Source organism: Petaurus breviceps, unplaced genomic scaffold (assembly GCF_028583685.1).
Source record: "Petaurus breviceps papuanus isolate PSGF00001 unplaced genomic scaffold, PetGlider_PUasm1.0 174, whole genome shotgun sequence".
Taxonomy (NCBI): domain Eukaryota; kingdom Metazoa; phylum Chordata; class Mammalia; order Diprotodontia; family Petauridae; genus Petaurus; species Petaurus breviceps.
Genome location: NW_027185761.1, coordinates 12798386 through 12826121, shown reverse-complemented (window position 1 = coordinate 12826121; position 27736 = coordinate 12798386). Strand labels below are relative to the sequence as shown.

Below are 27736 nucleotides of genomic sequence, written 5' to 3'. Positions count from 1 at the left end.
CAGTGTTGTGTAGAGGTAGCTAAGTGATACAATGGAAGGAGTACTGGGTACCCCACCTAGCTGCTATCAAGGGATGGGGTTGGAAAGTTGGGGGAGGGGGTCAGGAAGGGAGAGGAAGGAGAAGGACCAAGGGTATCACTCAGGGTTTGTCACATCATATCAAAACACCCAGACTGGGAGCTGCTGGAATTTGTCTTCTCTGATGCACCCAAAAGCTCAAGCCAAACATGTATTCAGGCAGAGAATATCTGTGCATTCTCTGGATAACCCATTTTGGAGATTAGCCTAGATGGCCTCTAAGATCTCTTCCAACCCTTAATCTATGAACCTGTGAATTCTATGAAGAATGAAACAAGTTTTTTACATCATTTGATGCTTCTGATCCTTCTACATTGAATGTACTTGGCGAGCTCATATTTTTAATGCAACCCTGTGGTGACTCTGGTGATCTTTTATATCTTGAATTGTGACCTTCCCCCTCCCCACCCTCCTCATTGCTTTCTAAGTCTCTCTGCTATTTGAATGACTCCACGATCTCACTGACCAGGGGCATCCTCAGCTAGGGCAGATTAAGACCCATCCCACTTAATTCATGAAGCAGTCAAGTTGACTTGACATGAGAGGTAAAAACAAGAGACTGAAGGGACCTCAGAATGGGTCCTTTTGTTTTCTGGTCCCAGATCCATGGTGATATCCATGAAGAACTAAAGAAAGTCATTTTAATTCCCTCACTCTTCAAGCCATGGACCCATTTCCTTGTCTTAAAATCATAAAATCACAGGATGCGAGAACTGGAAAAGACTTCAGAGATCATCTGGTCTGACACTCATTTTACTGGTGAAACTAAGGCCCAGGAAGGGAAAGGACTCAGCATGGTCATGCTGTTGGCTTACGTCAGAGCCAGCTCTCCAGCCAAAGTCTCAGGACCAGGGCCTTTTTTGCTCTCTTAGTCCTCAAGAACAGCCAGTGTTGAAGAAAGTGAAGGAGGGCACAGAAGGCATGTGACCTTGAGAATATTTCCACTGGTTTCATTCTATGATGTAATCTCTAGAAAGGCTCCTTTGGCTCTGAATCAAGATTTCCAGCAAATGAGGTTGGCTGAGTCATCACGGTGACACAATAAGAAATTCAAGGAAGAGTACCAGTTTTGACACTAATTTTCTAGGTGACCTTGAGTAATTCACTTCCCTTCTTTTGGTTGGGTCTTTAGGGCCTTATATTTTTTTTCTACTATAAAGCAAAAAAGGTAAGCTAGATGGCTTTTAAGTTTCTTCCAAGTGGTTCCAGAATTTGAAAACAAGAGAAAAGGTATTTGGAGAAAAGAGAATTTTTATTAATGCCCCAGAAGGCATTCTGCTGGAGTTTTTGAATTCAGTAAACACTTACTAAATAAGTACCTACTATGGGCAAGGCACTGTTATACACAAGGGTTATGAAATTAAATCTGACAGACATTCTGCTCTTAAGGAATATGCAAACTGATGAGGGAGAAAAAGTACACAGACAAGTGTCCTCCATGCCTGGAGTGCTCTCCCTCCTCAGCTCCCAATTGCTGACCTTCCTGGCTTCCTTTAGGTCCCAACTAAAATCCCACCTACTACAGAAAGCCTTCTTCAACCCCTCTTAATTTCAGTGCCTTCATTCTGTTAATTATTTCCTAATTATCCTGTGTACAGCTTGCTTTGTGTATATTTGTTTGCATGTTCTCTCCCATTAGATTGTAAGCTCCTTGAGGGCAGGAACTGGGGTTTGGGGTTTTTTTTTTTTGCCTCTTTTTGTATCCCCAGGACTTAGCACAGTGCCTGGTGCTTAATATATGTTGATTGATTAATTGATATGAGGACAAATGAGGTAAGCGAAAAGAGAGGTCTGAGCAAAGAGCTGTGACAAATTTGAGGAGGAAATCACTATCATTTTCAAGAGAACTGGGAAGAACAGATTTTTAGGGAAGATTTCGTGGAAGACATAGTCTCTGCATTGGACTTTAAAGACTGCACTTGGACAGACAGATATGGGAGGGGAGTCTAGTTCAGGAATGGGGGAATGCATAAGTTAGGCAGAGAAATAAGAACGAAGAGGATGTGGAAAGAACACTTGATTCTGGAATCAGAGAGCCTGGGTTCAAAACTGACCTCTTACATTTACTGCCTATGTGCCTTTGAGTAAGTAATTTTTCCTTTATGGGCTTCAGTTTCTTTCTCTTTAAGGTGCTTCGATTCGTTAGACTAGATGACCTTGTAGATGCCTTAACTGTAAATCTGATTCTATGATGGAGTAGGTGAGGGTAGGAAGAGAATTTGCCTGTGACACAAGGCACAGAATGGTGTAGGGCTAAGACGGAGAAGTAGGTTAGGGCCTTGAATGCCAGAATAAGGAGTTTATACTTTATTTAGTAAGCAATGGGAAACCCTAGAGGTTGTTAAGTGGAGGAGCCACATCAGTTTAACAGATTCCTAGATATTGCTGTAGCTGTTCTCACAAATGGTAAATGATGAGCATTTGTTTTCCCAGGGCACTGAGATCTGGTCCAGCTCTGTTCAGCCAGCACCACTGAAGAGACTTTTGACCATCCCTGAGTCTCAGCTGGTCATCACCATGGATGAGCAAGGGACCATCAAGGTGTGGGATGGACAAACTGGGAAGGAGCAAGCCACCTTCATCACACCTTCTACTTGGTGTAATCTGGTGCTCTGTGGGGTGCCAGAAAGCCCCTTCTTGACTGTAAGTAGGCTTGGAAGATATTTGATGTTGAGCAGGTTATTTTGTCTCTATGTCCCTGTTCCTTTTTCTGTAAAATGATGGAATTGAATCAGATCAGGGGTTCTTGACTTTTTTGTGCCGTGGACCTCCATTGGTAGTCTGGGACTCCTGTGAACCCCTTCTCAGAATATTGGTCTTAAATACATAAAATCCATAGGATTATAACAGAAATAAAAGTCTAGGGAAATAAAGAAGTATTTTTTTCTCATATAAGTTCACAGTATAACCCCTTCTCCTATATCTATCCATAGATCCTTTGAGGGTCTGAAGAATCCAGGATAAGAATCCCAGAATTATATCTTCTCTGAGGTCCCATCAAACTCCTACATTATACTCTAAGGTCATTTCAAGCCCTAGAATTGTTCTCTGAGGTCCTTTCCAACTTTGACATCCTGTATTCGAGGCCCTAATTCTGTGCTACAATATTCCTTTTAGTTCTGACAGTCAGTGTTCCAAGGCAACTTCTAGCTCTAACATCCTGTGTTCTAAGGCCCCTTCTAGCTCTGGCATTCAATGTTTTAGAATATAGCTGTCATTTACAGTAGAATAGAATTACAAAGAGACAGCAACATACCATAGTGGAGACAGAACTGGTCTTAAAGTTAGAAAGACCTGGGTTCATGTTATACCTCTTGGGGCTCTCAATCAACTCTCAGTAATTATAAGGTCCAGAGAAGTTGCTGATCTGCATAGATAGAAGAAATTTTCCTTACCAGAAATTCTATATACCAATGAAATGACAGGTCCGGAACATGAGTAAGTATTCTATTACTCAAACATATCACAGTTTGTTAAGGCATTTTCTAATCTTGAACAGATAGGTTGTTTTCAGGTTTGTTTGTTGGTATTACAAGTAAAGGAAGGGGAATAAGCATTTATTTAACACCTACTAGATAAAAGGCACTGTGCTAAGCACTTTACAAATACATACATCATACACATATTATCTCATTTAATCCCCACAGCTGCCCTTCAAGGTAGGTACTTTTATTATCCCCATTTTACAGTTGAGAAAATAGATGCAAATAGAAGTTAAGTGACTTGCCTAGGATCATACAGCTAGCGTCTGTGGCCAGATTTAAATTCAGATCTTCCTGAGTCCTCGCCCAGCTATCTATCCACTGTGCTGCCCAGCTGCTTCTGAATAAAGCCAACTATGTTATGTATAGTTGTATGATTATAGATTTTTTAGTCCTTTTAAAATTATTTTTCAAATAATTTGAAATTTCAAAAAATTCAAAATGACTAAAAGATCCATAAGCACAAAATAAGTATTCTGATATTGTTCTTTTAATTAAATCTTTCTTCTGTAAGAGTCCTACTTCACTACCTCACTGTAGCATGAATTTGACCCTGCTTTCTCAAAGATATACCTGTAGCACCCAAACTCTGGCAAATTCTGCCAGGCTTTAAAGGCTTCAATGTGGTCCTGGCAACAGAATGTGCCTACTGTCCAAGGATTAGCCCAGCTAAGCAAAGATGAACTCCTCATGGGCAGATTTTCTACTCTTTAAATAATTATTTGGCTCTTGTAACTCATTAAACAGAAAAATATAAAAACATCTTCAGCCCCAGAGAGACTCTTTCCATCTTTGCAGGGTGACAGAAAAGGGAGCCAAGGATGTTAAGAATCATCCCTTAACAAATATACCTTGATATACAAAGGCTTCAAAGAAGGGCATGGGGACATACAATGAAAAAAAATGTTGGGAAGTGTAATTCATTATTAGGAAATGAGACCAAAGGTTTGTCAATGACTCAGAAGCCTCAGAAATATATACTTACATACATATATGTATGTATAATATTCCATTATTCATGTATCCCACAGTTTGTTTAGCCATTGCCCATGGATGACCACTCAGTTTACACACACACACACACACACACACACACACACACACACACACACACATACACACACACACACACACACTTCTTTGCTACTACAGAAAAAGTGTCAATATGAATTATTTTTGGCATAGATGGCACCTTTCTGCCTTTGAACTGCTTGGGGAGCTCAACTTGATGATATCTGAGTGAAAGAGCAAATATTTTGGTCACCAGAATGGTTATTTCAGCTTCTAGTTCTACCACAGTATATAGACATGCCTAGTCTGTGTCTTACCATAGCCCTTCCAACTCTGAGTTTTTGATCTTTTGTCATTTGGGTTCATTTTATAGGTGTGAAGTGAAACCACAGAGTTATTCTAATTTGTATTTCTGTTACTATTTCTGATTTGTAGTAGTCTTTTATATGTTTGTTGCAATTCTTTGGATAGCTTTTTTCTGTTTTTCAATATAAATTTTCAGACATAAATTTCCCTCTGAGAACAACTTTAACTGTATAATGTATGTTTTCAATTGATAACTTTAACAGCTATAATGTGTTTTCTTGTTGTTATCATTAACATAATTATTGTTTCTATAACTCATAGAGACCCATTCATTACTTAGAATGTCATTGCTAAATCTCCACTTAGATCTGTCTTTTGCTCATCTTTTCTTTGTTCATTATTATTGTTCTAGTCTGTATTTATTCGTAATTCCTTAATATCCCAGTACATGACCATTTTTAATAAAATGCCAAGATAGATACATTTTCTTTAATATCCCTATTCAGAAGTTGCCACAGGTCAATCAAATCTTATTTTTCCAATAATCTGTTCAGCTTTTTATATTCCTTCTTGCTTTTCTTCTTTTTGGATTTATCTGCTTATTAAAGAGGAATATGAGTTTCCTACTGTATTTTTGTATTTCATCTAAATTTTCTTTTAAACACTCAGATACTATGGCATTTGGTTTTAAATATGGTATTTTTCACTGTCCAGGGTACCTTTAAGCATAATATTATTTCTGCATTTCTCTTGATAATACTAATTTTTTGTTGTTGCCTTACCTGAAATCATGATTTCAACTTTTTTCCCCTAGAGTTGCCTGAAAAATAAAAAAATTTGTTCTGTCCTCTCATTTTCATCCTATATGTGTGTACATATTTAAATATTTCCACTTAAGCAAAGTTCCTCTGTATTATCCTACCACTACAATATTGATTTGCTTATTTACTTCTTCCTTTATTCTTTTCCTTGTTTTCCCTGGTACCTTTTGCTTTTTGGATGCTTTGATACTTTTTGTCCCATTGATACTTTCTTTACCTTATCAGTGTCCCTCAAACAATGTACAAGGTTTAATTTTTTTTCGTAGTCACTGTATTGTTTTTCCTACTTTTTATTTTTTAAATATATTTTATTGATATCTTTCATTTTTATATCTCTATTTTCCCTGTGTTTATGGTTCTGCTTTTTTCACCTTGCATCAGTTCATTGGAAGCCTTTTCTTGCTTCTCTGTATTCAAAATATTCATCATTTGTAACAACATATTAATATTCCATTATGATTAAATACTCCTAAATTTGTTCTGTCATTCCCAATTCGATAGGAATTTGTTTTCAGTTCTTTGCTACTACAAAATATACTGTCATAAATACTTTATTGTATATGGGGTTTTTCTTTTGGTCAGTGGCCTCCCTGGAGTACATACCTAATAGTGGGATCTTTGAGTCAGAGGCTATGAACATTTTCATCACTTTCTTCACATAGTTCCAAATTGCTTTCTAGGCTAGTTGGACCAATTCAGAGCTCTACTCACAATGTATTAGTGTGGCAGTCTCTTTCCAATCCCTCCAAGATTTTACTATTCTTATCTTTTGTCATCTTTGCCTGTTTTGGTGTGAGGTAAAACCTCAAAGGTTGTGAATATAGTGAATATAGAGTGCTGAGCCTGGAGTCGGGAAGACTTGAGTTCAAATTTGATCTCAGACATTTACTAGCTATGTGACTATGGACAAGTGACTTAACCTCCATTTGCCTCAGTTTCTTCATCTGTATGGTGAGGATAATAATAGCTCCTACCTCCCAGTGTTGTTAGGATCAAATGAGATAACAGCTACAGAGTGCTTAGGTGCCTCTCACATAGTAAGTGCTATATAATTGTTAGCTATTATTATTATTTCTCTCATTTTCTTATTATATAATGTCCCTTCATATGGTTGTTGATAATTCAAAATTCTTTTAAGAACTGTTTTTTTAATCCCCTTTGACCATTTATCTATTGGAAAATGACTTTTTGTCTTATATATTTGTGTTAGTTATCTATATATCTTGTTTATCAAAACTTTATCAGAGATATTTGGTGCGAAGGTTCTTTTCCCTACAGTTGACTACTTGCCTTCTTATTCTGTTTGCATTAATTTTATTAATCAAAAGGTTTTTAATTTCATGTAATCAAAGTTATCACTTTATTCTTTGTAGTTGCTTCTATTCTGTGATTAAGCATTAGCCCTCTTCGCCACAGCTATGAAAAGTACCTGGTCTAGTTCTCTTCTAATTTTTTAATTACATGATCTTTAATATTTAGGTTGCATATCCGTTTTGTTTATTGTGGCAGACGGCAAAAATATGTTGGTCTAACCCTAATTTCTGACAGTCTATTTTCAACTGGTCTCCCCAGCAATTCTTGTCAGATATGGAGTTCTTCCCTTGTTAACATATGTTTTAGGTTTATAACTCTGGATCATTGAATTCAATCAATTTCTGGCTCTTTCTTATCTAATCCATTCCATTGATCTACTTGTCTATTTTTAACAAATGCCAAATATTTTTGATGATTATAATATAATTTGGGGTCTGAAAGTATTATTGTCTCTTCATTTGTACTTTTTTCATTATTTCCCTTCATAGTCCACATCTTTTATGAGTTTTATTATTATTTTGTCTAGCCCTGCAAAGCTGCTAGCTTCATAGGCATAGTATTAAAATCTGTAAATTACCATTGGTAGTATTGTCATTTTTTATATTAGCATAGCCTTGACAATACCACTGACTCTCCTTTTAGTTACATGAATTGTTCTTTATTTCTTTAAGGAGCATTTGGCAATTGTATCTACACAAGAACTGAATGGACTTTGACGGATTCATTTCCAGATCTTTATGCATTTTGTAGTTATTTTAAATCTGTCTTTGCTCTTGGCTCTTCTTGTTGCCATGTAGAAATACTGTTGATTTTTTTTTGAGTATTTGTAACCTGCTACTTTGTTGAATCTATTACATTGTATTACTTTCCTTACTGACCCCCTAAGATTATGTTAAGTAAACGATCATGTCATCAGCAAATAGTTTTTTTCTTCTTTGCCCATTTTTATGCCTTTAATTTCTTTCACTTGTTTTATTGCTATTGCTAACCTTTCTAGACTATGTCAAATTAGTGGGGAAAGGGGGCCCCTTTACTCTATGTTAATATATATAATTATATATCTATATATATCTAAATAATAATAATTGTATATAAATATATAATTAATTACTCTATATTAATTAATTGGGAAATCTTCTAGTGTTTTCCTATTATGAATTATTAATTGCTCTACATTCTTCTCTGGTTGCCTGTTATTCCTATATTCCTAGCTGTGGTCCCCATCTTCAGGAACCTTTTTCTTACCCAGCTATTCATTGTTTTTTAGGACAAAGCTGGCAGTAACCAACAGATATAACCCAATAGCTTATGGTGTGTGAGCTCAGATAGTATAAAAGTATTTTGAGCACCAGATTAGGCTTCTACTTCTCTGCCTTGTGAGCTCTGTTCTTTCTTACTGCTTTGTAGATATCTCTAATTTTTCTTGGTTTTTCAGGTGGCCATTACAGAAGGTGTGCTTTATACCTTTACAATTCCCTGCTTGAAGGAGGTCTCCCAAGTTACTGCATTTCAGAATTGTCATACAGATTTGCTATGCTGCTCACCTGACAAGAACTGGTTGTTCATTGGCTCCACGGAGACTCCAGATGTTTTGCCAAAGGTACAGCCTTCTCTGAGAAACATCTCCCCTAGGTTGTATACTCTGAAATATTGATGACAAGCTGAAGGAATAGATTCCAGCATTGGGTTCAGTTCCGTTCAGCACACTGTGATGAGCACCTACAAGGTTCTCTGTTCTTTAATGGAAATAAAGAGCTTTCACTCTAATAGGAGAAAGAAAACACAGGCACAAAATAACTCAATGCTCATTAGAATGTAAGTGCAACAGGGAAGTCTGGTGGAAGGACAGATCAGTTCTGCTCTAGAAATTGTTCCTCAGGACCTGCTGGCCTCCAAGGCTCTCTTTTCCCAAGGGCACATGGGTTCTTTATTGCAAGTTCCTAGAGAGTTGTCCAGAAGAAGACCAGGAAGCCGGAAGACCTGGTTTCTGTCTCTGACAAGTACTTGACAGTGTGCATTAGGGCAAGATCCTTTACCTATCAGTTTTCTAGGCATCTCTATAAGTCTCTAGGTTTCAGCCAAATTTCCCACATACGTCAATAGAGGAAGTTTCTACATCTGGGAGTTCCTTATTCCAGTGAAATCACTGTCACAGTACCTATTCCCATAGTGAGTTAAAATGGGGTTATTTGCCTTAGTGAGAGGGCACTTTAGGGGTAGGAGAAGAACCCAGGCTTTGAGGAGTTAGGCAAGGCACAAGGGAGAGAGGAAATATTGGAGAAATAGAAGCTTTCCTTCAAAATCTCACTCTAAACCACTCCATCCTTTTTTCCTCTCTGCAAACATCACCCAAGCTAAGACTGTGATCACTTAATGCTTCAGTTGTAGCCTTTCTATTGTCTACCTTTCTCTCTTCTTCCCTCCTCTCCTGGTAATTTCTGCCTAAGCTGCCAGATTTATCTTCCCAAAGCAATATGAACACATAATTTGTTCGATGCTCAAAACCCTTCAGAGATAAAATAAATCCTTAGCCTGTCATTCAATGCTACCCTTATTCTGATCCCATTGTACCCAGCCAGCCTCATCATTCTTACATAAACCATGCCTTCCACCAAGGTAGGGGATAGAATATTATGTACTGGCAATAGCAAGCTAGTCACAGATAGCCAGCTTGGCTGGAATGTAGAATATGTGATGGGAAATAATATTTAATCAGCATTAAAAGGTAGGTTGGAGCTACACTGGTTTTCTGATCAGAGGAAGTTATGTATTTATCCTAGACACAATGGGGAGTTACTGCAGCTTTTTGAGCAGAGTAGTGACCTAGGAAGACTTATGCTTGATGAATATTAGTTAGTCAGCTATGTGGAGGATGGGCTGTAGAGGGACAGGACTAGAAAATCTGAGACCAATTATGAGGTCATCTAAGCCTGGATGAGGATGGCTGTGCTGTGAATAGAGAAAAGGAGGGTCTGGGAGATATAGAAAAATTGAACTCTGTAAGACTTGGAAACTGCTTGGATGTGGGTGAAAGATGAGAACAGATCATTGGATGTTCCAGTAAAGAGACCATTGGTGACCTTGGAGGGGGAAGAGCAGTTTCAGTCAAATGATGGGGTTCAGAAGGGCATTGGGTGCAGGAAAGTAGACACAACTTGTCTATGTAACCTTTTCCAGGAATTTGGTTATGAAAGGAAAACAAGGTTCAAAAGATAACTCAAGGAGGTAATAAGGCCAAGTGAATTATTATAATTTTTTTTAGACATAAAGGAATTTGGGCATATTTTTAGGCAGCAGAGAAGTAATGAGTTGTTGAAAATGAGGAAGAAAGTTGATCAAAAGGGCAAGCTTGTGGAGGAGACAGATGGAAATAGGATCAAGAGCATGTGTAAAAGATCTGGGATTAGCAAGAAGGGCAGCATTATACCCCTGACAGTGTGGTAAAAGAGGAGAGAATTGAGAGCTGGGAGTGGGGATGGGGCGGGGGAGGGGGCGGGGGGAGGTAGAATCTGTGATGCTGAGGTGTCTTGAAATATTGAATTGGATAGGAGGGAGAACTTATCTCAGGTGGCCTCAATTTTTCCAGTTAAGTATAAGGCAGGGTCCTTTGTTGAAAGGTAGGTGAGAGGGATAGACTCAGTGTCTTGAAATGAATTAATGAAAAAGCATTTATTAAGCACTTACTATGTACCAAAGTCAACTTGGCTGGGGATTCAAATATCAAGCAAGTATATGATAGTCCTTACTCTCAGAAAGCTTACAGTCTAGTAGGGGAATTACGAACGGTCATTTTATTGATCACAGTTCTTATAGCTTTCAAAGTTGCTTGTTTTTATGGTGTTGTATAAGTTTTTCTCTTGATTCTGCTCATTTCATTCATCATTAGTTCATAAAAGTCCTCAAAATTGTTCATTTTTATAATATAGGTGCATAGTATGATTTGAGCTGCTTCTCACTCCACTCTGTGTAGGTTCATATTAGTCTTTCCATATCCTTTTGAACCACCTATTTCCTCATTTCTTATATCACAATATTTCATCTTATTCATATACCACAACTTATTTAACCATTTCTCAATTGATGATCATTCTCTTAGTTTCCAAATTTTTGCTACCACTAAAAGAGCTGCAATAAACATTTTTATGCACATAAGACCTTTTTATTCTTTTTTTTTTTTATCTCTTTTGGGTATAGACCTGGCAGTGAAATAGCTGGGCCAAAGGGAACACACTGTTTAGTAACTCTTCATGTATAATCACAAATTTCTTTCCAGAATGGTTGTACATCATTGTGCCTGTTTTCTCACAGTCTCTCCAACATCTATAATTTTGGTTTTTTGTCATCTTTGCCACTCTGATCAGTGTGATATGGAATCTCAAAATTGCTTTAATGTGCTTTTATCTAACAAGTAGTGGTTTGGAACAACTTTTTTTCCTCCATGAATATGAAAAGATTGAGGTTTCTTATCTTGAGAACTACCTGTTTATATCTTTAAACCATTTATCAATTGGTAAAAGGCTCTTTTTTATAGATTTGAGTCAATGCCTTACATAGTGTGGAAATGACACTTTTTTTCAGAGAAATTTGCAGTAATGATACATTCTTAGTTAATTGTTTCCCTTTCAATATTAGCTTTACAAGATTTAATTGTGAAAAAAACTTTTTATATAGTAAAAATAATCAAGTTTAGTCTTCTGTGAGCTTTCCAATTTCTTGTTTAGTCATCAACTTTTCTCCTATCCATAAATCTGATAGGGAATTTTTTCTATACTTCTCTAATTTGCTTATGATGTGACCTTTTATAGCTAGGTCTTGTATCCATTTGGACCTTATCTTTGTATAAGGTGTGAGGTGTAAGTCTAATTCTTTCCATATTGCTGTCCAATTTTTCTAGCAGTTTTTGAGAGAGAAAGTGAGAGTAAGTTATACGTGTATTGGAGGGATTTGTTTTGTTTGACTATGCATATTTTTAACAGAAATTTTTTTCTTTTTTTCCACTGGGGTGGTGATGTTTGGAGGGAGGAAAAATAGATTAATATGTTAGTCATTTTAAATTATTGAGGTGTGGAGGTTATGCTCCAAATGTTAAATGTTGCATGCACTTTCATGTGAGGTCCCTGTATTATAAGTTCTAATGAACTGTTTGTTTTCTTTTGTTAAATGAGACCCTTCATGAAGTGGGAGTGATCTGTAGATGTCATCAAAAAACAAAATACATCAATTAAACTGAAAGCATAAAAATATTTTTTTAAAGGTCATCTAATTGGGGGCGGCCAGGTGGCGCAGTGAGTAAGAGTGCCGGCCCGGCGTCAGGAGACCCGGGATCGGTTCTGGCCTCAGATACTTGGCACCCACACAAAATAACTGGCCATATAACCTTGAGCAAGTTACTTAACCCTAATTGCTTAAAAAAAAAGTCATCTAATTGGAGAAGATAGCACATAAAAGGGAACTAGAAAGAGGGAGGTATATACCATGTGGAATGTTTTAGAAATGGCCAGGAAGTGATGTGGATGCCCAGTTCTTGGTAACATAAGGTAAAGGCTTGCCTACCAGAGCTCAGGGTCTGAGGGGCAGAGTATAAGTTCCAGAGAGAGGAGAATAAAGAAGGCCAGAACATATGTGGCATAGTTTGGAAAAAAAAATCAGCCAATAGACATTTATTAAACCCCTACTATATGCCATTTTGGTAGTTGTTCAGTTGTGTCTGACTTTTTTTTTTTTTTTTGCCTTTTGGAGGACAATTGGGGTTAAGTAATTTGCCCGAGGTTACACGGCTAGTTTGTGTGTGTGTGTGTGTGTGTGTGTGTGTGTGTGTGTGCGGGTGTTAAGTGTCTGAGGCTAGAACCGAACTCGGGTCCTCCTGACTCCGGGCCCGGCGCTTTACTCATTGCGCCACCTAGCCACCCCAGTGTCTGATTTTTAGTAGTTCCCTTTTTTGGGTTTTCTTGGCAAGTGGTTTACCATTTCCTTCTCCAACTCATTTTACAGGTGAGGAATTGAAATAAACAGGGTTAAGTGACTTGCCCAGAGTCACACAGCTAGAAAGGATTTGAGACTGGATTTGAACTCAGGAAAATGAGTCTTCCCAATTCCAGATGCAGTCCTCTATCCATTGCACCACCTAGCTACCAAACACTGTGCTAAGCACTGGGGATATAAAAAGAGGGAAAAGACAGTCTCTGTCTTCAAGGAGCTCACAATCTAATGAGGGAGAGAAAAAAAATTGGAACAACCATTGTGGGGAGTATCATAGAGTCTATCAGGGAAAAGATGGTGGTCACACAATAATATGGACCAACAGAAAATCAAAAATATTCATTTTCACTGAACCCTATCAGCGCGGTTGCATGATTCTTTTTCTAGTAATGTTTCATAGCTTGTGAGCAGGAATGGAGAATATAAATAATGGGAATAATCCAGAATTGGGGACTGGAAAATGAAGAGTGGTAACAAGAGAATGGAATCAAGTGTTCAAAGAGTGAGGAAAGTGTAACATTGAATTGAATAATGACAGAGTGAGATTTGGAAGAGAAAAGAGAGGCCAGAATACAGTAATGGACTGGGAAAACAGAGAGGGGTAGAATGACTCAAGGTTGCTGTAAGGTTGAAGGCTGGGCTTAGAAAGGGTAAGGTACAAGGTAAACTGGAAGAATAAGAGGCTATGGCCAGGTACAGGAGTTCTGAATTATCAAAGTGGAACATTTATGGGTGATGATGGGAATGAAGGGTCTGATCATATCTGTGTGTGGCTAAGTTGATGTGAAGGTACAGATCATAGGAGTTGTTAAGGAAATGGATAGTCTGGGGAAAAAAGGGTATTTGAGGGGCCATCAAGTATAAGGGCAGAATATGAGATAGAAAGATTGTGAGATGGGTAAATCTGAGAAAGAAGGATGACTGGGTAGACACCAGTCACTAGGCTCTGCTGTACTTGTGTACAGTGAACCTTAAAGGAGGAAGGGTTCCCGAGTGAAGGTGGTTGGGGAAAGACCTGGAAATGAGGAAGAAGAAGTTTGCCTACTCCTATCTTAGTCTAATATTCCATAAAAGGAACTGGCTAAGCTGGGTAACCTCTGAGGTCCCTGACAAATCTGAAGTTCTATGATTGTACCTTGGCTGTTTTCATTGGACTGCTAACTGAACCATTGCCATCAGAGTAAAATCACTCAGTGTGACTATTACTGTTGACCAAAATCTGAAATTTGATGGTACCACTGGTACATAATGATGTCCTATGGCCAGAAGAACAAGGATAGAGCTACCTTTAGAAAAGCTGATTCCTTAGCAGTAAACCCATCCATTCCCATGTATTGCTCACTAAATATGTCTAGCTGGACCTAGAACTTTAACTAGCATGGAATGTAGGAGACTTTGCCCTAGGCTGCTGACATCTAAGGTGGCACATGTTTCTTTGCAAGAAAAACATTATCTCCTGGGCCTGCTTCCTGCTTGCCATCTCACCAGCTTAAAACACCAAACTGCTGATTCAGTGGGCCACTGCCACCGCTAGGGTCCCAAGGTCCTTCTAGGCCAGCTCCCTACCTTCAGCTGAATTTGCTCTAGGAACAAATATTCCTGGAATGGTTCAGGTTATACTTGCAATGGTGTTTGTGATGTCTCTGCAGGTATTTCATACAGATTCTTTGACCAGACCATCTGAAGATAAGCCTCTTACTGATTCCCTGCCTGTTGGGGAATGTCGGAATGCCAGCTGGGCACCCAAAGAGGCAGCCAGGTTAATAGTGCTGCATGAAGATAGAAGAACCAGAAACTTGTCTGTTACCACTTTTGATATAACATCAAAACGATCCAAGAATAAATTAGAAATACTGGGTAGGCTCCACTCTTTCCTCAAACTGTGTACTTCGCCCCTTATAGCAAGTAAAAATGTGTACTTTTCTTTCACTAATGAAAAAACTCATGGTATATATGGTATAGAGGATACACACACATACACACATACTTATATAGTATAAAGGAAACATACGCACGTGTGTGTGTGTGGTATAGAGAAAAGAGCCCTAGCCTAGGAAGCAGGAACTTGGATTCTAGCATGGAATGCACCAATAACTAGCTGCCTGACCCTTGACATATCACTTCATCTCTAAACCTCGATTTCCCCTTGTGTAAAATTGAAAGTTTGAATTAAGTTATCTCTCAAGTCCCTCCTAGCTCTATGAATTCTCTGAATTTGTTTTATATATTGCCTGGCCCCACAGGGCAGAACTAGATGCAATTAGTAAAAGTTATGCAGAAAAGCTCTTACACTTGATCTCAGGGAAATTTCTAAACAAGGAGAATCATCCAAAAGTGGATGGGCTACCTTGGGAGTTAGTGAATCTCCCCCCCTTCACTGGGGTTCTTCAAGTAAAGATTGTGTGACCCTTTGTTGAGTATGATGTATTGGGGGTTGTTTTTCAGATATGGGTTGGGGTAGATAGATGCTGAGGTACCTTCCATTTCTGGGATTCTGGGATTCTTGGAGATATAAATATGTAAGCTAGGGAAATAATTATTAAGGTGATTAGGTCCTTTATGTCTATGGCTTAGGAGACATGACTAGGACATAGAACATCTTGAAGAACATGGATGTGGTGAGGGACAGGACTTAAAAATATCTATATTGTAGGTAATCACAGAATTTCCAAAAATTGGAAGGAACTTCAGTAGTCATGTAGTCCAACCCACATCAAAAAAAAATCCCTGTGACAAGACAAACAAGTGGTCTCCAGATTCTTCTTGAACTGTGTATATGTGTATATCTATCTAAAGAGAGAAGAGAAACTATCTTGTGATATATGAAATAGCTTGTGTATTTATATAGAATATCTCATTTCAAGAGTAAGTAAATGCTAAAGCTGTACTCAAGAAGGATTTGATAAATTCATGTATAACTTTTCCACAATGGGTTTTTAATGAGAACTAAAATGTTTTGAACCTCCATTAAAATCTCTTCTGATGTTTCATCATGGCATAGAAATGACAACACGTTCTCAAAGATATACCAATAGAGCATGAACCTCTATCAGGTCCTACCAAACTGGAAGAGCTTTACATATGGGCAACAGAATAGACTTTGCCTCTGTTGTCCAAGAATCAACGTAGATAAATTTGGAGATTCATGACCAACTTCCTATTGACACCTTTTTTTTTCATGGCCACAGCAACTCACAAAATTCTAAGCCAAAATATCATGTGATTGGGAACTAATTTTGTCAAGAGAGTATTTGTCTCATAGAATTTTTGAAGTTTCAAAAATTATGGTCTTTGGAAAATTTCCCCAACATTTGTGGTTGACATCATTAAAAGCCATTAATACTTCTCACCAAATGTCCTTAGATGCCACTTTTAGAGAGCTAATCCTGGATTGGATGGGCCATTAACTGGGGGAGTTATAAGGTGATACTTTTATATAAGGCAATCTTTCCTGATCCCTAGTTCAGTGGATCACAGTAGTTCTTACACTGAGCAGTGTAACCTTCCACAGTGTGGACAGGTCAGTGTGAATATCTCATACAGTGACTTAAACATCTCAAACCAGCCTTTAAGACAGGCAGATACTCTCATGTCCTGGACCTTTCTGACACTGGTATAAAGAATTATTTGTTTTCCCTGACACATGTATACTTATTATATTCACTGTCTTTTCCTCAGAATGCTTTGGTCATGGTAGAAGTAGCACAATTCTTTTGATTTGGTTTTAAAAGAATTCTTTTATTTTTCCAGGAAATGTAATTAGTATTTGATTTCTAGATTAGGAGATAAACTCAGTATTCAGCACAACCTTTTTCTTAATAGAACCTGAATTCACTACCATCCCCATTCCAGATGCCTCATATGAATTAAAGTATAAAGGCCTAGGCCCCCACATACTATATAATTATGGAGCCATAAACACCTCACCTAGGAACTAGAGCTAACCAGAGGACATCAGGTCCAATTCCCTCATTCTATTACAAATGAGGAAACAGCTGTAAGATATGAAAGGGATTTTCCCAAGGTCCTACAGGTAGTAAGCATCAAGGTGGATTTAGACTTAGAACACAGGTGCTCTGATTTAAGAACCAACCTTCTTTCTGTACTACAATGTCTCCCAGAGCATATCATTGAAGCTTGCTTTATCTAATTATTAAGCACATACTGTTTGCAGTGCTCTGTGCTAGGTGAAAATTGAGGACAAGTAAGTCTTCTTTTTCACTTTAGCTTATTCCTACTACCTTTTCCACCAATGAAATGAAATATAGGCTTCCAAGTTTAAAACCCACAAAGTTTCTCACATTTTTAAAATTGCTGATTTGTTATCAGAAAAACAATTGGATGGGAAACACTGATAATGAAAATTAGTCAAGTTTTAGAATTTTTAGATACCTCACCCTAATTTGAACCTTTCATGAAGCTTAGCTATCTTTTGGTATTTAGTAAGTGCAATAAATGTGTTTGTGACTGGGTCATTGTATATTTATTAGTTGATCTAGGACTGGTAATTTTTAGATGCTAAAAGCTTTAGCTATCATGTGACCTATTTACTGGTTTTTGTTTTTGTTTTTAATGATAAAAGCACAACAGGTTGCAAGTTTCATATTGCCAGAATCTATAAGAGAGCCTCATATACTGGAAAGCCATGGTACTGACATCATTCTTCTAGGATGTGGATCAGAGCTGACAATCTTTTCAATGGCTGGCAACCTGTTAGCTTCCTTTCAAGACCATCACCAGACAATTACATCCATATGGGTGGTATGCTGATTCAGGTACTCAACCATCATTCTCCCTTTTCTTTAATTTTGGGTAAACTCACTTCCTATCTTCTCATTTTAAGGACAGTATTCGTGTTGTCACCTCCTCCCAGGACATCTCCTTACGAGTGTACAAATGGAAAAGGGAAAAGAACACTGTTATTCTGAAGAGCTGCTACCACTTACTAGGGGGATCTCACAGGTGGTCCAGGTAATTTCTGGCTCTTTCTTCATCTGGAAAATGGGTGTTAACTAAACTGCCTACTAAGATTGATGTGAAGATAAAATAAGAGCCCTGAAAAACTTTAAATATCCTAGAGATGTCAGTTTATTATGAATAGCCATTTTCTCAGCAGAGTCTATGGTTTTGTTGGTATTTTTATGGGTTCAGCTTGGATAGCAAGATTAGCGTTGGCAAAGACAGGGGCTTCAGTTATGTAAGATGATGAAGGCCATGCAGACCTCAGGGCAGGCACACTTGGAACATCAGCAGTCTGAGACCTAATGACTGTGAGAATGAGTACAGTGTTTAAAGTGATTCCTGTGGGAGAATTAAAATTCATGTGAGACTTACTGTTTTCTGCCTTTAGTCCCACATTTATTGAGATGTAACCTGGGGCAGTTTTGTGTATGGTTCAGGTGCCCTTTATAGCAACTTCAAGGTACTGCCTTCAGTTATTTGGAGCCTTTGGAATTTTGTTGTATTGAATTTTGCTTAAAGTAGGCTGTCACCTAAGGATGGGAATAGGATCTTCTAATAGGACTTAGCATCATTTTATAAGTTTTCATATAAATCTTGAAATTTCAGCTCTTTGGAACACTTCATTTTGATACTCATTCATTGTGGAATGCTGTTTTTCATTTGAATGAATACTACCTTAGTTACTGAACCAGTGAACCTTACAAATTCAATAGAAAGCAGGCCTTTGTTTGGCAAAGATCCAGTGAGTGAGTGCTCCTTGGGATTTTAGTGACTGGGATTGGATGTCTAAGTATAAGATTGTTATTGCCACTCAGTCTGAAATATCCCAACAATGTTTTCCTGCTCTACAGCAGCTACTTGGGTTCTCAAAAATCTCACATCTAGTGTCCCAGGGTAGCCCTCCAGGACCAAGAACCCTTTGGAAAGATAAAATTGTCTTTACAGAGGTGACTCACTCCAGAGAGTAATTGGTAGCATTAAACTCTTGTTACATGTTTTTCATTTACAAGCATTTTCTCTTCTTTCCCTGTAGTGGATTCACAGATGTGGCATGTGACAATGTGAGCATCATGGCTGTGGAGTCCAGAAAATGTGGCAAGAGTGTTTTAAGGGCATATTTCTTCAATCTATAACACATTTAAGATGAGAGTAGTTATAATTTTCTCTCCATTCTGTCTTTAGTAAAGAACATTAGAAATTATAAAAATTTTGACCAATAAATTGGAAGGCAAGTTGTGATGACATTCATTTAACAAATATTTGCTTCCCTACTATAGCTAAGACTCAATGAAGGATACAAAGATACATGATTTAAAATTTTTTTACTCTAATAAAGTATGTAAAGAATTACATAGTAGCTTGTATAAACAAGTTTTACTTAAGCATGTACCTATGTGGTTGAATTCTTGGGAATTTTTTTTTTTCATTTCAATCTGAATCTGTAACAAGTTGGACTACTTAAAAGTATGTAATGCGATAAGTGCCTTCTGTTTTATGGGCTAGATCTAGTATTCATTGAGATCCATATGCAAACTCAGTACTCCCTTCTTCAACCAGGCAATGGATATTTCAATTACTGAAGGTTCTTTTTGTTAAGGGAAAGTACAACTCATCATTACCCACTTCTAAAGAGTTTACTATGCATGCTAATGTGACCATTCCAACTGCCTCACTCCAGTACATTTACCAAACACTTGACCCACAAAGTTGCCTAGGTATTGTAAGTGATGCATTTCTGCTGCCAAGTTCTCTTTAAAGTGCCTGGGAAAGAAGCCTCTCTTCTGATTTCTCCTTGCAAGTGTTCTCCTAATCCCATTTATTATGAAAGCAGCACAGGAATGGAAGACTTTGAATGTTTGAGATGGTATTTATGTAAGGTAGGCTTCCTTTTTTGGCTGGGAAAATCCTGATGCTTTTTTTCTTCTTTAGGTTGAATATAATTCCTGAAGCTGTATGTCGCTACTTGTTTTTCTGTACATATTTCTTTTGCATTTTGCATAAAATGGCTTTATTCCACTTGATAGTAACATGTCATCTGAGTAGCTTTTCTAGTAAGAGAAGCTGGTTTACATGTATATTTTTACATAATTTACATGGTTCCTCTTTTTTTATGCAAACTTTAAAAAAATTTTTTTCCCCAACTGCATGTAGGAACTATTTTAAACTTTTTAAAAAAAAATTTGAGTTCCAAATTCTCTCCCTCCCTTCTCTTTCCCCTCCCTGAGAAGGTAAGCAATTTGATATAGGTTATACATGTGCAATCATGCAAAACACATATCCCTATTAGTCATGTTGTGAAAGAAAACACAGGCAAAAAAAATCAGTGAGGAAAAAAGTGAAAAATACTGTGCTTCGATCTTCATTCAGGCTCCTATCAGTTCTTTCTCTGGAGGTGGATAGCATTTTTCATCAAAAGTCCTTTGGAAATGTCTTGAATTATTGCTGAGAATAGTTAATTCACTTACAGCTGTTCATCATACAATGTTCTATTACTGCATACAATGTTCTGGTTCTGCTCACTTCACTTTGCATCAGTTCATGTAAATCTTTCCAGATTTTTCTGAAAGCATCCTCCTCATCATTTCTTATATCACAATAGTATTTCACTACAATCATATACCACAATTTGTTCAACTACTCTCCAGTTGATGGAAATCCTCCCAATTTCTAATTTTCTGCCACCACAAAAAGTTGCTATAAATGTTTTTGTATAAGTCCTCCCCCTAACCCCCACCCTTTTTAAAAAATCTCTTTGGGATACAGACCTTGTAGAGCAGAGGTTCCCAGACTTATTTGGCCTACTGCTCCCTTTTAAAGTAAATTTACTCAGCACCCCTCTGGAATTCTACTTTGTTTAACACTTTTTTAAAAAAATTGCATCATTTAAAGAAATTTTAATGACACATCTTAAATTTAATAATTTATTGTAAATTTGTGCTTTTCTACCTGCATTGAGATTTTGATGATGAGATATTATATAACTGTATGTTATATATGTATGTGTGTATGAAACATATTGTAAACAAGTCATTATTTGTTGATGCATGCTGGATTTCCTGACAATGCATGACAAGTTCACTTGTCTCTGCCAAGACTTGCTTAAGACCTGACTTAAGGACTTGACCTTATTATGCTTATGATCTTATGCTTCCACTACCTTTTTATTTTTATTCAGTGCCCTCAAGGCTACAACTGCCCCCCCCCCATTGTTCCAGCACCTCCCAGAGCATGGTATCACCTTCTTTGGGAACCTGAGTAAAGGTATTACTGGGTCAAAGGGTATGGTTTTATATAGTCCTTTGGACATAGTTCCAAATTGCTCTCCAGAATAGTTGGATCAGTTCACAACTCCAGCAACTGTGTATTAATGTCCCAATTTTCCCACATTCCCTCCAACATTTGTCATTTTTCTTTTATGTTAGCCAATCTGGTAAGTGTGAGGTGGTACCTCAGAAATATTTTAATTTGCATTTCTCTAAATATAATTAACCATTTTTCTTCCTCATAATTATAGTTTTGGTTTATTTGAAAACTGCCTGTTCATATCTTTTGATCATTTATCAAAAACTTGTATCTTTATAAATTTGACTCAGTTATATAAATATATGAGAAATAAGGCTTTTATCAGAGACACTTGCTGTAAAAAATTTACCCCAACTTTCTGCTTTCTTTCTAATCTTGGCTGCATTGATTTTGTTTGTCCAAAACCTTTTTAATGTAACAATCAAAATTATCCATTTTACATCTTGTAATGCTCTGTCTTGGTCATAAATCTTTACCTTATCCACAGATCTGACATGTAAACTATTCCATGCTCCCCTGATTTGTCTATGGTATCACCCTTTATGTCTAAATCACATATCCATTTTGACCTTATCTTGGCATATGGTGTGAGATGTTGATCTGTACCTAGTTTATGCCAAACTACTTTCCAGTTTTCTCAGTAGTTTTATTTTTTTATCAAATAGTGAGTTCTTATCCCAAAAGCTTGAATCTTTGGGTTTATCAAACACTTACATTACTGTAGTCAATTATTATTGTGCACATGGTTTCATTAACAAAAAGTTAAAAACTAAAAATGTTTACTACTTCCATTTCTCAGTACTGATGCTATATTCATTTTTGTTGGCATATAGGTCTCCTTGGTGTGAATACTACTTGTTCTCATCTATAATCTGTGGCTCTGTCCTGGTCCCTCTTCTTTTTCCTGTCTTGCTTGGTGAGATCATCAGTTCACATGGGTCCAATTGTCTCATATAGATTATATACCCAGATATATATATATATATATATATATATATCTCCAGTCTTAATCTCCCACTTGAGCTATAGTCCTCAATCACCAACTGCCTCTTAGATATGTCAAAGTGAATTCCCCAAAGCAGCTTAAGCACCTGTAGATTTTCTTTCCCTCCTAAACCTTCCCATCCCCTCAACTTTCTATTTTTTAAAGGACCACCATCCAAAGAATTGAAATCAAGGGGATGTCCATCAATTGGGGAATCACTGAAAAAGTCATGGTATATTACAGTAACAGTATACTACTATTCTATAAGAAATGATGAGCAGGCAGATTTCAGAAAAATCTGGAAAGACACATGAACCAATGCTGAGGAAAGTGAGCAGAGCCAGAACATTATACATGGTAACAGCAATACTGTGACAACCAACTTTGATAGACACCTCTGCTCAGCAATACAATGATATCCACATTCAGAGAAAGAACTATGAAGTCTGAATGCATATCAAAGCATACAATTGTTTTTTTTTTCTTTTTGTTATGATTCTTTCACAACATGACTAATATGGAAGTATGTTTAATATGATTATACATGTATAGCCTATATTAGATTGTATGCCATCTTGGGGAGTGGAGTGAGGGAGGGGGGAAAGTTTAGAACTTGAAATCTTGTAAAAGTACATGTTGGATACTATCTTTACATGTAATTAGAAAAAAATAAAGTACTATTAAGTGGTGGGAAAAAGTACCACCATCTTCCTATTCATCAAGGTTGATTACCTGTCATCCTTAACTCATTTGCATTCACCCCACATAATAAGTCTGTTCAATTGTTCTTAACTTCCACATCTTTCACCTCTTTTCCACTCATGCAACTACCACCCCTTGTATGGAACTCTCACCTTTACTATTACTATAATTGAACATGCTTAGCCTGTTTTCATAAGGGTTTTGTAAGGTAAGAAAGTTTAACATTTTAAGTGTTCTTTTATTTAATAACGTATAAACCCATTCTTTGCTTGCAGGCTGTATAAAAATGGGCCAATGAGACTAGGGAAATTTGTTCTGTATTCTAATTCCCCTCCCCACTAAACTTTAGATTCCTAGCTTCAAGGCTCAACCCAAATCCCACATGCTGCTAGAGGCTTACCTAGTTCTCCAGCCCCCAAGTCACTTTCGTCTAATTTTATCTTCCATGTATATAATTACTTGCATGTTGTCTCTATTAGAATAAACTGCTTGAGCAGACTGTTTTTGCCTCAACTCTGTATCTCCAATGCTTAGTATAGTGCCTGACACCAAAGAAACTAATGACTGACATTCCAAGAACATTGGAAAGGTCATAACATTTTAAAAAATAATCACTACAGTAATTATGAGCTGGTAGAACCTTGAAAGCCTCCCAGTCTAAACTGTTAACATCAAAGGCTATACACTGATGACAATAGATTTATGTATTGCTGGGACTAAAGGGAGCCTACAAAATGTTGGGCACCATTAGGAAATGAAGCAAAAACCAAGGACTGCCCTATTATATGAAATAGCCATGTGTTGAAACATGGAAAACAATGAAAATATAAGACTGAAAAAGGGCAACCAAGTACCAGAGAGATGAATCGTCCTTGGAGGGCCCGAAAGTTTAACTCAAGTCTAATGGGGATACATGAACTGGGTAGAGTCATTGTTTACAGGGAGCAAACATGAACTTTTCAATCAAATCCTGGTACCATACAAGAACTAGATTCTACTTAGAGCAGGGGTGGGGGACTTTTAGCCTTAAGGCCACATATGGCCTTCTAGGTCCTTGGATGTGGCCTTTTGACTGAGTTCATGTTTTAAAGGACAAATCCTTTCATTAGGGTATTTGATCTGTGAAGTTTGGACTCAAAAGGGCTGCACTTAAGGACTTAGAAGGCCACATGTGGCCTCAAGGACACAGGCTCCCCACCCGATTTGAAGGACAAGATTGTTTTGGACAAATAGAACTATTTTCAGCCTGAAGGTGAAGTTCACTCTTCATATGATACTTCCTACAGAGAAACAAAGACATGCCAATTATGGAGGCTGATAGTAGTAATATTTATGTAGGCCTCAGCAGTCAGACAGATCACTGGGCTGGCTTAGCTTTTTTTCTCTGCTTTAAAGATAACTATATTGATTATGGTAGTGTGGTACAGTGGATGGAATGTTATACTTGGGAGTCAGGAAAGACAAATTTGAAACTTATGATGGGGGCGGCTAGGTGGTGCAGTGAATAGAGCACTGGCCCTGGAGTCAGGACGTGAGTTCAAATCCGACCTCAGAAGCTTGATTACACTTACTAGCCATGTGACCTTGGGCAAGTCACTTAACCCCAATTGCCCTCCCCCAAAAAAGCAAGGAAAAGAAACTTATGATGGTAGCTGTAACCATGAGTAAATCATAACCTAACCAAACCTCATCCCAAATTAAGAGATTAATCATGATCACCCTAATTCAAGATTAAAGGGCTTAAAAGAAAAAGTACTTTGCAACTTTTTATCATTATCCAATCTTTTCCGGAGTAGAAATTAATTCCAACTGTTGACACCATTATTTCAGTTCTACTTAAAAGAAATACATTTGATATTTAATATTGGGACAAAATGAAGAGGAAACAGTCTCCCCAGCAATCCTTCCTAATTTTATCTGACGCATTGATTAACTTCTCTCTTCTTGTGGTCAATCTTCCATTATTTGATGGGTAAATTTTAAAAGGGAACATAGCCTTGGGGCTAATTTTAACTTATTTACCAAGTTATCCAACTTTTTATCAGCAATGTCATTATTAGTGACTATATTCACTATTGAAAAACGAGCTTTTTTGGGCCGCTAGATGGCGCAATGAGCAGAGCACCGGCCCTAGAGTCAAGGACTCAAGTTCAAATCCAGCCTCACACACTTAACACTGTGACTTTAGGAAAGTCACTTAATCCCAACTGCCCTGCCCTTACCCCCTCCAAAAAGAAAAAATCAAGCTTCCTTAGGTCCTTAAATATTACTTCCTTACTTATAATAGTTTCAAATATTATTAGTCACCATCTTTGTTCTTCCACGGGCTCTTAAGAGCTTCCAAGGTAGGAAGTTTTATGCCAGCAACCAGCAAGTACTTTGTACATAGCAGATGCTTGAAAAACTTAATTTCAAGAAAATGATTGTTAGAAATTAAAAAAACCAAGATAGTTGCAAGGTCAGCATGGGTGGGGGTGGGATGACCTCTTGTGAGAATAAATTATCATAAAAGATTTAGGATAGCCCAAAAGATATCCCTGTTTTTTTCTTAGCTTATCAAAATATACTAACATTATAAAAAGCTAAAATTTTACAACAGTAGATGTGATGTTCTAAGGAATGGACAAAAAGGCAAGCAAAAAAATATTGGATAGTATGGAGTTTCATTTTTATCCTCAGTGGCTAACATGTAGTAGGTACTTGATAAAATATAGGTTGCACGCCTAAAATGGTGTTCCCTAGAAATTAATAAATTTATCTTTAGACCAAGAAGCAACACAACATAGAAAAGAGGGAAGAGAGCTGGCCTCACTCCAGAACACTGGGTTTTAGTTTTACCTAAGACATTATTACTATGATGCTGGGTAAATTAATGTCTACAAATGCTTTTTTTAAAAGTGTGTATAGGGGCAGCCAGGTAGCACAGCGAGTAAGAGCACTGGCTCCAGTGTCAGGATGACCTGGGGATCGAATCCGGGCTCAGACACTTAGCACCCACCCAGAAACACCTGGCCGTGTAACCTTGAGCAAGTTACTTAACCCCAATTGCTTAAAAAAAAAAGTGTGTATAGAGGATAGGGCTGAATAAGATCAGTGTTCAAATCCCACCTCAAGACACTAGTTATTAGATACAGAGCAGGTAATATTTCCTCTTTATTCCAGTTTCCCCACCTATAAATTCTGGGGCTGAACCTAAATTCCTTATCTGTATTGAGAAAGTCCTTACACTGAGCTCTGTACACCAATTAAGTTACCAGTTTGATTCCACTCAGCCCCCCAAAAATCACCACCATGAGTCTTGAATATATGAATTTCTGTAAATCTTGAAACTGGAGCTTTTGTGAATGAAAGACAAAAAAGTTGATTTGGAACAGATGTTTATTTGCTAATAGTTCATTCTTCCCTACATGTAAGCAAGAGTTCACATAGGCAAATTAAAGTAGCAGTTAAAAACAAAATTCTGTAGGGAAAAAATTTAGTTAAATAAGACATTCAACATTTTTATTATACAGCTTTAACTTAAATAAGATATTTTTAAAAGTCCAACAAGTTAGATAATATTTATTCTTTAGGGAAGCGAGAACAGGGAAAGTTGACATTTACACACACCTGGTTTTCAGAGAGTCTGTTAACAAAATTCTAAGGTCATCTATTCAAGTCTATCACTGAAAAAGCTTCTAAGCAGTCCTTAGAAATTTCTCTAAGCATGTCCTAAAAAGATAAATTTTTAGCATTAAATCCATCTATAAATAATAATCACTCATAGAAAAGAGTGCCCATGCTAAGCAACTTGATGTTCTAAGGAAATCCACCTTTTAAAGCAATTTATAGGCCCAACATAAAAAAAAAACCTGTCATGTGACACATCTAAGTTTAATATTAAAAACTTAGGTTACATGAACATTGATCTCTGTTTTTAATACAATTAAACATATTTTTGGTCCAAGTAAATCTTGTGATACCACATGCCATTTTCAGATTGTTGGGCTAATACTTTTAATACCTCAATAAATTCAGTAGCTATTTTTATTGAGGAATCCTAATAATTGCAGTCTATGACCAAACCTGCTGAGTACTTGAATATAACATCACTAATTATATACTTGTGTTTTCTGTATAGTTCTAGTTTTCTCCCACCCTCACCCCCATTTAACATGGAGACATCTACTTATAAACTGAGCCAAGAAACAGGTTCCGTTGTAATAATAGAGCCCTAAGAAAGGCAGCAGGTTGTATAGTTAACTCCTTGTGGGCAAAATCCCTGCCCTAAAACTATGCAACCTACTACCTCTTCCTAGGAGCCCATTCATTCTTCTGCAGTTCTTCTATTTGGCAGCTGCACTGTGAACCAACCTGTTAGCTTAGGCCACATTTGTAATATTTAGTTCCTGAAATTTAGACCAATCATTCCTTCCATTCACACTGTTCTTAAGACTACAAACACTTATACTTGTTAAATTTATATAATTAACCAAAAGTTCAAAACTGTTATAAAAGAAATGATTCCATCACAGTAGGCAATACTGTAAACATTATTTGACAGTACCTAATTAGTAAATCAGAGAATATCCTCCATGATAATTCTGAGTTTTTTTAAGCAATTGGAGTTAAGTAATTTGCTCAAGGTTACACGGCCAAGTCATTTTGTGTGGGTGTTAAAGTATCTGAGGCTGGAACCGATCCTGGGTCTCCCGACTCCAGGGCTGGCACTTACTTACTGAGCCACCTGGCCACCCCTCTAGCATATTTATTGAGTTTGTTACTCCACATTCTTCAGAAAATTCTAAAAACAA

General features: G+C 37.3%; 1 protein-coding gene across 1 annotated transcript in view; it reads left to right on the top strand.

The window, feature by feature from the left end:
• Positions 1–23442, top strand: part of FBXW12 (F-box and WD repeat domain containing 12) — a 35264-nt gene extending 11822 nt beyond the window's left edge. Inside the window, exons 5-10 of the mRNA XM_069083762.1 lie at positions 2512–2721; positions 8448–8612; positions 14641–14848; positions 17574–17752; positions 17835–17962; positions 18987–23442. Of these exons, the coding sequence (XP_068939863.1) occupies positions 2512–2721; positions 8448–8612; positions 14641–14848; positions 17574–17752; positions 17835–17962; positions 18987–19086 (990 nt within the window). The 3' untranslated portion in view covers positions 19087–23442. The remainder of the gene's footprint in view (positions 1–2511; positions 2722–8447; positions 8613–14640; positions 14849–17573; positions 17753–17834; positions 17963–18986) is intronic.
• The last annotated feature ends 4294 nt before the right edge of the window (positions 23443–27736 follow it).